Below are 11,775 nucleotides of genomic sequence, written 5' to 3' on the forward strand. Positions count from 1 at the left end.
GAGTTGCAATCAATCGCAACTCTAAAAATCATGCGCAACTTGATTTTCAACCAATCAACAGCGCGCATTTGGGACTTGCGATTGATGTTTTGACTTGCGTTTAAACGCAACTCTTTCTGCAACGGGCCCCTGTTCAAGGATTTTACTTATAAATTAACAACCACATTCTAATTTCATGAATAAATTGAAATATATCATATAAAGTGAAATACATTCAGTTTAATTCAGCTATGTAGCCAATTAGCAGATGACATATTTTTCTACCATGCAAAATCGTAAAAAATGCAAAGCATAAAGCAAAGATGTAATTACATATACATGTTTTTTAAAAAGGGATATAGTTCAGAGGCAGTATGTTTAGAAGCCATTCAATCAGTCCCATTTTAACAATAACTAAACCATTTGACGGATCATTATAAATAACCACATGAGGAATCAGATTCAAACATGGTTCATGTACCCATTTTAAAGTGAAGATCACCTAAATAGACCGTAAGGTCACAATGTAAAAGCAAAACGGTTATTTAGGTCATCATATGAAATTTTCAAAAGTGATGTCTTTGAGATATTTTTGATCCAACAATCGCAGAGGCATCGATTTCGAATTCTAGCAATCGAGAAGCCATCTATATTTTTGTTCTTCACATGATTTACAAAAAAATGGTGCGTTGATAACCAAACAAATAGTAAAATATTTGTAGGCCAAATTTCATTCATGTAGAATTGATTAGTCTTGTCGATGACACATCAGATACTGAAGGTCGTATGGAGTTATATTTTGGTGGAGAATGGAGTACTATATGTGATGGTTTGGGGGATGAGATAAACACTGATGCTATACAGTCTCAAGTCTTTTGGGCATGTAGCAATTCAAGTCAGAACTCAAGTCCAAGTCGCACGACTGAAAGTATTCAACTCTCATCTGCACTTGCTCATGACAAGCCAGACGGAAGGGAAAATTCTGTGTCATGCATAAAATCTGGCACCCCACTTTAAATAAATAGTATACCATAAATATTAATTTAAAACAGAGAAGTTTATATCTGATTATATTTATGCTTCTACTTACTAGGATCGGTCCGTCTTGTGGGCGGTTCGTTGAATACCGAAGGCCGCGTGGAAGTCCAATACAACGGTGAATGGGGAACTGTATGTGATGATTACTGGGATGACACTGATGCAACAGTGGTGTGTCAGATCCTTGGTCTGGGTGATTCAGGGACTGCTTATTCTAATGCCCACTTTGGAGAAGGCAGTGGAAGCATCATTCTTGACGATGTTGAGTGCGACGGAACTGAAACAAACATCTTGGATTGTCCTAATAATGGAGCATTCGATCACAATTGTGTACATGGTGAAGATGCGGGAGTTTCATGCAGCCCTGTAGCACCTGGTGAGTGAGGTTGAAAATAGAACGAGATGATGTCTTTGTTTTAGTAGACACCTCGGCTTGTTCAGGTCAAGCTGAGCCAGCAGTAGATGATAGGTTGTTTTTTATTATTTATTTTGTTGGAAGCTGAATATACCTTTCCACTGATGTACCCTTCTTTATGATTCTTAGCTAATCAGTAACTGACATCCAAACAAAATTTCTAAAGAAGTGATACCCAGGTTGGATTGATTGATTGATTGATAGACCAAAGTAATACTGTGCTTCAAAGTATTGACAGACCTGGGTCCCGTAACACAAATGTTAGCGATTGATCGTACGCTTGATTGTAACGATTGATTGTACATTGTAGTCAGTGGAATCAATCGTATAAAATGTACTACGATCAATTGCTAACCTTTGCGTTATGGGCCCCTGGTTTGGAGAGGATGTACCTTATATCTTTCAAACCGATTTACAATTGTGCAGGTCTGTTGCTCTCCCAGGACTCAATCCGTCTAGTTGGAGGATCATCATTCAATGAAGGCCGGGTAGAGGTCCGTTACCAAGGAGAGTGGGGAACAGTTTGTGATGATCTCTGGGACGAGCACGCTGCCCGGGTGGTCTGTCAAGCTCTTGGACTTGGAGATGTGGCGATTCCTTTTGGAAATGCTATGTTCGGGGAAGGGACCGGGAAGATTATCCTGGACAACGTCCAGTGTCGAGGGACTGAAGCCGATCTCTTTGAGTGTCCCGGTAATCATCCACTCGTCCACGACTGTAACCACTTCGAGGATGCTGGAGTCCACTGCTACATTTCTGGTATGTAGTTTTATTTGGCTTTCTGGCCAATCGCATTTGCTCTAATTAGGACTTATTGTTAAAGCAGTAACATTGATAGACCTTAATCACCCAAAGAAGGAGAACAATCACACTAAGACTGTGCAATGATAATCAGTATTGGTATATGTTTTTGTTTATGTACCAAAAAATGTTTTTATTCTGTTACCTCTTTTTATTCAGTATCTTTTATATTTCATTAAACAATTTACAAATTCACACCACATAAGACCACATAAGACCATATAATACCATATAAATGTACTTTATACCAAGGAACCGGGAAGATTATCCTGGACAACATCCAGTGTAAACACATATGTAAACACAATAGATGATAAATGAATTGCATAGTTCATTCTTGTCCGGGGGGGGGGGGGCACAAAAAAGTGGTATGGGTGTGCCCCGGGCGAGACAAAAAACGGGGGCCTTGGATCGGTCTTATTGTAAAAAGGAGGGTCCTCGGAACGGGCTTCGGAACTACAATTTTATGAAAACGGGGTTCCTTGGAACGGATCGGCAGCGTGTGAGTACGTGTGTATGGACCCCTATGGAACGGGCATGCGTGCATGATCTAACTAGCGCGGCCTCCGCCGGGTGCACTCGTGCGCAGAGACGATGGTCAGAGAGCGCTCGGCGGCCGCTTTCCACCAAAATTGCAGCAGATCAATGCAACCGGAACGGGGTAACGAAAAATATGCGAAGCTTTGGAGCGGATCTCTTCCTTTTTCTTGATAAGAACAAAATGCTATGCCTTGGAACGGCTTTCTTTGGGTTGTTTTTCCTCAATAAGACAAAAGTGCTATGCCTTGGAACGGAAATTTCGGTGTAAAAATGGGGTCCCCTCCACGGCACATACCCACTCTGCATTATATACTGAGTGCCCCCTCCCCCCGGAATTCTTGTACAATAAAGAAGACGAGGAATAGGGTGAACTAAAAAAGCAAAGCTTGTGGGTTAAAATTAAGGTGAAAGGTAAAAACAAGGCACAAAAACTCTGGCAAGATTGGTAATTGAAAGGTTCCCCATGTGGATTCTGATTTTTCCAATTTAAAAAAATATAATTTTGGTAGTTAATCTCACCAGATGAGATCGCGGTATGAGAGTGATATGATTGAAAAATAAATGAAACAATACAATGACCAAATAATAAAAAGCTATTTTATTACATTGTATTATTGCAATGCTCTATATAACATGATAAAAAAATATTTGATCATATCAATCTGGATGTCTTGTTTAGGTGGGGTTCCAGTTTGCTTGTTTACTGATGATTGATTTGTGTTTTTCTCCAGATGACTGATCTGACTTTTCCTGATCGTAAGGCAGGATGTCCATTTCAATTCGGTACTGACTTTGGATTTGTTTCTTCTCATTGGTATATCATGAGTCATCTCTCCTTTTTGCATTTTTTTAGCATGTATTACTACAAGTGTATTTATTTAGGGTTTAATTCATACTTTCAATTAAGTCATTAGTAGAAACGAGACACACATCGTTTGTAATTTCCATAGTCTTTGTTCAAGGACAACCTGATTTCAGTGGACAATAATTGGTTTAACTGTTGAATTTTGTAGTTGAAGAAGTTACCTTTTGACTATCAAACTTTCTTATCCCCATAGTCTTCGTCCAGGGCCCAGTTGAATAAAAGTTTGCTATTATGGTAACCACCATGGTAACGCTGATCAACAGCCAATCAAAATCAAGGATTCCATGCAAGTTACTATTGCATGAAAAGGTTACCATAATTGTCACTATTGTAACTTTTGTGCAACGGGCCCAGGGACTACTTGGTTCCAGTAGACAGTGAGTTAACCTGTTGACTACGAATTTCTGTAATTCCCCTAACCCTTGTCAAGGGACTACTTGGTTCCAGGAAACAGTGAGTTAACCTGTTGAGTATTAAATTCTGTAATTTACAGTCTTTGCCCACAGACCAGCTGGGTCCATTATGCCATGGGTTAATCGGGGGGGGGGGGCGTTTCATCAATATTTTCGTCCGACAAGTTGTCAGATCTGACAGCTTTCCTGGATTCTGATTGGTTGAAAAGCACTGTTACTGTACTGTCGGATAAAACGTTCGACAAGTCCTTTCATGAAACGCTCCCCTGTTGTCTACCAAATTCTGTAATTCCTATAGTCTTCGTCCAAGGACTATCTGGGTCCAGAAAGCCGTGGGTTAATCTATTAACTACTGATTTTCAGTGGTACACATGTTACGTGAATATATTAACTGATTTTATCTTGTGTGTAGAGGTAGAGAACTGGCCAGTTTATGGAAGGAATGATAATGATAAAATAATAAGATTGTTTGATCATACTGCATATGTAGGGTATATTTGATTTGGTGCCTTAGCTCGATATATTCAATATTGAAATTGGTTATTCATATGTCACCACTTTGATGCAATATTGACTCAGTTAAAGTTTCTTAATATACCTATAATTGATAATTGTCTATGCCGTACATTTCAAGGTTTTGTTAATTTTAACGTAAAGCACTTCAGGTATGCCTTATTTTCTAAAATCATAATCATTTTAATTTCCATTTTTAATTTGTTGAGATTAAGATAGGTTTTATGATTTTTTTTCAATAAAAAGGGGGGACTTTAAAAATTTGAATTGTGAAGACAATTCCATGATCATGGTTGGACCGTTTTTAATTTTTGGTGTTCACATCCATTTTTTTATTATGACAAGTATGTTAAGATTATTACGCAAGTAGCTTGATGTGTTTTATAAACATAACATCAATATTGCTATGATTCTATTAATCTGTCATTTATATTCCATCATTCTCTGCTGTGTTTTAGAATAAAGTGTCACTTTTCATCGTTGGAATTGGGAATATAATTATCTGTCTCATTGTCCTGTCATTAGAACAAAACGTCACAATTGATTCTAGACCGAATAAATGTGTTGGCCTACAGCCCGCCAACCATACAAGAGAGAACATAGATATACAAGTTGCATACCACATCCACGCTAAGTGACCAGCAACTATTATATTAAAATATAAAATCCGGTATGGATGTCAAATTTATGGACTCTAACAAATTTGTTTGCATATTCAAATCAAACTCCTGAACTAGCCATGAAGCTGATACCTAGTAGCTGTGCATGGTTTGGCCCAAACGAAACTGTACAAGATTCTGAGGCTGCAGGCTCATTTTTTATTTGAATTTCACCATGATATTTTGGTTTTACCAGACAAATAATAAATGGAAGAGGTGATGGGCTAAAACGAATGGATTTGAATGTGTGTTTTGTTAGTTTTAAGCTGCTTAGTCTCAATTCAATATCAGAATACATAGAAAATTATTAGTACATAGTGATTTGGGAATGTATCGTATGACATAAAAGATAGATGAGGGGATAAAATTGGAAGAAAAAGAGGAGGAGAGAGAGACAGAAGCAGAGAAGTGGGCGTGTGTGCCTTGGAAGGGTGGAGCAGCATGAAAGAGCAGTAGAGAGAGAACGGGATCTAAGCCTATCTCTGTTTCACTCTGCTCTGACTTTAGGTCTCCCTTTCGCTATCTTTCCTCTTCTCTCTAGTTCTCTCCCCCCCTCTCTCACCCTTTTGTTCTCTCCTGCTTCCCTCAACCCCACCTTCTACCTTCTCTCTATATCTCTCTTGATTCTCCCCACCCCCTCCTTCATCTCTCTCGTTTTCCTGTGTCTCTCCCCATATCCACCAAATCCGGCCAATGAAAGAACAAAGGAAAAAATGGTGATGTGGTGTTCATATTGTAGGCTGCTGAATGGATAGACGGAAGTAAAAGAAAAAAAAATATAAATAGGGCTGGGGGAAAAAGCCAAGTAAGAATAGTCAACATAAGGGGGTGGAAAGAATGAACCCCTCAAAAAAGGTTTGGAAATCTGAGTTTGGCCATTATTTTCTCCCAACTCCCAATTTTATACACAATGCCTATTTGACGTCATTCAAAAGATCATTTAATTCTCGTTAAAATGATACCATACTTGTTATGATAATGCCATCACGAAAAGAGCAGGATTCAAAAGTGTATGAGGACTGAATTGAAAAGCTGCAAAACGAACAGAAATAGTCATGAAGGGTCAATACAGAATATGATTGTGAATTTTGTCTTATCATGCACGTTTGTTTGTTTGTTATGTGTTTGCTTGTGCAGAAGCGTGTTTGATTCTATGGTAATCTTGATATTAATGTGCAAGAAAACAAAAGAAACTCACTCATCACCACGGAAAAAAGAAAAGTGACTTTCAATATTGTGTCATTGTGCATCTTTCGAATTTTGAATTGCCCCACATTTCAAGGCACTGCAACTCATATCATGTAGGGTATTATTTTAAAGCGCATTAAATGATTTATTCGTTGATGTTAGTTACACATTGAAATTTAATAAAACCGAGGAGGGATTATCGATCAAAGTCAGATTTTCAAAGTTTTTTTGAGAAGTTCAGAAAAACTCTCAGGTGACTATGGGCCTGTATTAAAAGCTGTAACTCGCATTGAGTGTTCTCAAATAAGATTAAATGGCATTTGAATAGGCTTAGGTTTTGAACTGCTTACATATCGAGCTGTCATTATTTTGCTTGATTTACATCTTGTTCATGACAAAAAGTGCTTAAAATGTAAGGTCTGAATATCCAAAATTTTCATCTCAAATTGCACGCTTGCATTTTGATAAATGATATAGGCCTACGTATAAATCAGCTGTTCTCAAATGTCCCCCTTTCAGTTCATTGTCAAAACTATATACCTCGAGATGAATACAATAAATATATTTTAAAAAATTCAGCTTGCATTATTGAGATACGTATCCTATTAGTAATTTTACAAACTGTCTTTAACATGTCGTTTTTATACGCCAGTATATATGTAATTTTTCAGTTCGTTAAAGGACAAGTCCTTTACCAACACAAAATTGGTTTGAATAAAAAGAGAAAAATTCAACAAGCATAATATTGAAAATTTCATCAAAATCGGATGTAAAATAAGAAAGTTATGACGTTTTAAAATTTCGCTTCATTTCACAAAACAGTTATATGCACATCTCGGTCGGTATGCAAATGAGCAGACTGATGACATCACTCACTATTTCTTTTGTATTTTATTATACGAAAATATGAAATATTTTGATTTTCTCGACATTGTCATGTGGAATGAAGTTTTATTCCCCCTGAACACGTGGAATTCCATTATTTTAACATTTTGTGCTTCAGGCAAAGAGGTCCTAATCATCAAATTCGTAAAAATTGAAATAGTGTATAATTCAAACAATAAAAAACAAAATAAATAGTGAGTGAGCGACGTCATCGACTTTCTTATTTGGATGTAACTGGCTCGTTCATATAACTATTTTGTTAAAAATAAGCGAAACTTTGAAATGTCATAACTTTCTTATTTTACATCCGATTTTGATGAAATTTTCAGCATCGTGCTTTCTCTATTGATACAAATCAACATTTTTCTAAGGTGGACTTGACCTTTAAAGATTTGAAAGCTTATTTTTTTATTCAACAATCCATTCTGGGTATAGGAGTTCGTTACAAATACATTGGAACACATAACATAAAAATATTTCTATAATAAATAATTAAACGAGAAATTCAATATTACATTTAAAAAGTAATACATGTATGTACAAAATAACATTGATGATGAACTAGAAGATGAGAATCTTTATTGTAATCATGAACAGGTTGCGTATCTCGTTATACAAAATAATGAAAACTCGAATCGCGAGAAGGATAATTTGTGCATATTGACTCGGAAGTCCCATATTATCCTGTTATGCTTAATGTAGTATACAGTGTACACATTTTTTTTATTAAAAAGGGGGCATTGTTAGAATACAATGTACGCAACTTTCGGTTGCAGAAAAGGGTGTATTCTCACTTAAAGAGTGATTTTATTTGTTGAAGAGTAAGCGACCGTGGAAAATTCTCTCAAGACACTATTTTATGTCGCTTGAATTGAAGTTGAACATACAGAGCCGTGTTATCACGGGAAAAAGTGGAGAAGGGACATTGTTTGCCATCCGGTGGCATTTTGAGGTGAGTTCAAATGCCATTTTGTTCTCATTGATCATACGAAATAGTATACCGAAGTGTGAAGTCATCAATTGTAATTTTTTTGCATATCAGCTTTTTTTGATACCATATTTTGGAAGAGCATGATGAAAGGTTACTAACGGACCCACGGACTATACGGATGTCCCCTGATGAAAACCCCCACAACCAAAATCTGGTGGAAATCGGTCCATGTGGCCTCATGAATACATAATTAGCCCCACTAAAGTCAATGTATTCGTGAGGTCGTTTCTTAGGCCCCCATGGACCGATTCCCACAAAATTTTGGTAGTGGATATTTTTCATCATGCTCTACCATAATATGGTATAAAAAATGCTGAAATGCTAAAAAAGTGTTTTGTGACTTTATAACTTATGTACTCTATTTCAATCATATTATCACATCTAAATTCTAAAATGGTCGTTTACAAGACAAGATTTTCTGCGTACTTTGGCTCATGGTAGCGCTATATATATATATATATATAATACTAAATAGGTTCATTATTGCGGATTTAGTGATCACGAATTTCCTTGTTGACCATAGTAGATTGCGAGAAAAATGAATACCCTCTAGCGATTATGTATATATATATATATATATATATATATTTGGATAGGGTGAATTCAAGATGTTCAAATATTATAATTCACATACCGTTTAGAAAGTTGCCCTTCGCTGTTAACTAATTAAAGTAGACAGATAGTTTGATGTTTTCATAAATTTGGTGTGCTTTGTTTTTCAAATTAGTTATAGAATTAGATATAGGTCTAGCTTGGTATGGGAGGTGCTTACACTGAAATTGTTACAGCTGCATGAGATAACCAAAGCTGTTTTTCGAAAGATGATTTTCATGATAAATTCTGTCACCATTAAACGCTCAGAAACAAGGAATGTTCCTATAGTAATAACAGTAGAAATATATTGCAACATTAATTTTGTTTATTCTGATGAGATAAATTTTCATAGAAAGAAATCATTTCCCTACCTTTTCATGAGAAATCAACTTGTCGGTGACTTGTTTTACTAGTTTCTCTTATTTCCAACTTTCTTCTATCGTTGTGTGGTATCGATTTATCGATAATGAGTCTTATATGACTATTGTTGCCAATAATATTCTCTTTCTCTCTTTCAGTTCTAATTAAACATTTCTGAATTAAAATCTTAGTAACAGAACATTACACATAAAACAATATACCGCTTTCACTAGGCAAACCATGCCAAACGGGATCACATCACGAAAATAACGAAGTGGTTGTTGACCCAGGGCTTAGGATTACTCAGTACCAGTAAAACGTGGTAAGAGCGCTTAAATAGTCAAGTAATCTTTCCATGTATAAATATTGGTACCATTGTTTGCGTTGGAGAATTCCAAGGCTAAGAAATATTAATTTTGCTCAACAAATATCGATTTCCACTTCTTTGATGATATCATGGTCGGTTTGATACTTGATGTAAGTTCAACTGTGAAGTGTTTCATCGGATATGATCAAGGCGCTCTTTACTTCATTGCAATCATCCGCTTTGATTATCTACTGGTAAATGGTAAATTTGTCACTTCCGAAGAAGAATTCAAATGGGCGTATAGGCTTGAAAAATAAATATTGATCAAAGTGGATTAAGGAGAAGTAAGTTCGGTCCTGGGAACTAGCAGAGTTGATCAGCTTCATTCGGACACTCACACTGGTCAACATATATTCCACATGACACGCTTTTAACTCCTCAAACCAACTCCCAGTGGCCCTCACATTGCATGTACCCCTCTAACTCATCTGACTTCAATAACAACAAAAAACATCTCTTACTCTCTTAACCTTAAATCTGTACATCCCATTCACATCCCTCTGCTGTCCATCTGACATACGTAGTGGTATACCATTATAATTCTTACCCCCGAAACAGAGTAGAACAGAGTTATTTCTGACGAGAATTTATGTCAGAAATATAACCATCAGTGATGTCATATCAGTTTCAACCAGCTGACTACTTGTCTAATCAATCTGACTGATTTTTTTTAAGAACGCTCCCACCCCTCTCTCACCCTGGGTCCGCGCGACTGGACTAAGGGTTTTGATTTTACAGTAGGCCTATCAAACACAAGACCACAATTAAGTAGAAACTGCATGCAGGCTAAACAAGAGCACGAAAACCATTTAGGTGCATGACTGCGATTTATATTTCTACCATCAGAGCATTGGTTACCAAACAACTGTTTTCTTTTCTTTTTCTCGTTTATCAGTGGCGTAACTACGGGGGAAGGGGGCATGAGCGCGAATTTTTCCTCAATATTCCTTTCTCATTTTAACTATTTCGAGACACATTATGTCTAGAGTTACAAAAGACGTTTCATATACACATAGAGTAATCACCAACTAATTAATCTAAATGAAATAGAGATGACATGGAATTTCCCCGCTGAGTTAACGCTCTTTGAACATCTCAATGATAATTGGATTCAAATTGCCATTTTGCATGATAAAATATCTCATTCTTGAACTCATACCAAATTGAATATACATTAAAATCTCTTCATTGTAGCTTATACACGACATAGGATATGCACCAAACAACGGTTAAACCATTCAGAAGACTATGATTTGAATTTCTGCCATCAGACCATTTTTAAGATTTGACATTTGACCGATAAAACCATTACTATATCAAGTCAAATGAATGATGAAATAACTATGTATATTTTATGTGTATTATGTTACTCGAAAAGAAAAAAAATGTGATATTGTATTGATGTATTGAATGAATTCAATGAATAACAACTTTAAAAAAATTACTATGTTTACGTTATTTTTAATAACATGCAATTGAATAATTTTAGTTTGAAGCCGGTTTGTTTGGTATGACTGTGCGATAAGATGCCACAATCCCACGTCTCTTGGACGAAATCGACTCCACATACCGATCGTACGCCATTGGAAATAACGTGGTACCTTTGGTCGGTTTTGGATCCTTGTGACAGAGGCCTGAATAATATTCCGGTTCACTTCCATATAAAGTGCACGCACCTTTGTGTAACACCCTGCCTATTTTACTATCTGTGTTGCAATCAAGGAAACATGTAAGTAGATCACTACTTCCTCCTCTACCAGCATGACCAGCTTCCTAGGTCTCGGTTGATGGTGTCGAATGGAGATACAAATAAGTGTATTATTAGAAAGAGCATCCGTTTAGGAGGCGAGGGGCGCAACCCTACCCCTATCTCGACGGAATCTAATTATCTCCTTTAAGCCAATGATTATATTTACAATAATGAATTACTACGATGATGATGACAATGACGTCGGTGGTGGTGTCGACGAAGTGATAAAAAATATAGTGATGAGACAGAGAAAAAAAATATTGATATACCTAAAGATTTTGAAATCCCTGCCCTCTTTTTCCACGGCCATCCAATTCCATTTTTTCTGTACACTCACTCCTCTAAAAATTAAAGGCTGATGGATTTCGCCCCTTGTTTACAGGTTGCTTATTTGTCTGAATTAGATCACTTCAGGAA

The 11,775-nt window shown here is 36.6% G+C and overlaps 1 protein-coding gene across 1 annotated transcript in view; it reads left to right on the plus strand.

Moving 5' to 3' along the window:
- The window catches only part of LOC121406886 (deleted in malignant brain tumors 1 protein-like), a 56,101-nt gene extending 51,852 nt beyond the window's left edge, over positions 1-4,249 (plus strand). Inside the window, exons 32-34 of the mRNA XM_041597758.1 lie at positions 1,073-1,393; positions 1,859-2,191; positions 3,505-4,249. Of these exons, the coding sequence (XP_041453692.1) occupies positions 1,073-1,393; positions 1,859-2,191; positions 3,505-3,512 (662 nt within the window). The 3' untranslated portion in view covers positions 3,513-4,249. The remainder of the gene's footprint in view (positions 1-1,072; positions 1,394-1,858; positions 2,192-3,504) is intronic.
- Positions 4,250-11,775: the final 7,526 nt, after the last annotated feature.

The sequence above is a fragment of the Lytechinus variegatus genome, chromosome 2, assembly GCF_018143015.1.
Source record: "Lytechinus variegatus isolate NC3 chromosome 2, Lvar_3.0, whole genome shotgun sequence".
Lineage (NCBI taxonomy): Eukaryota > Metazoa > Echinodermata > Echinoidea > Temnopleuroida > Toxopneustidae > Lytechinus > Lytechinus variegatus.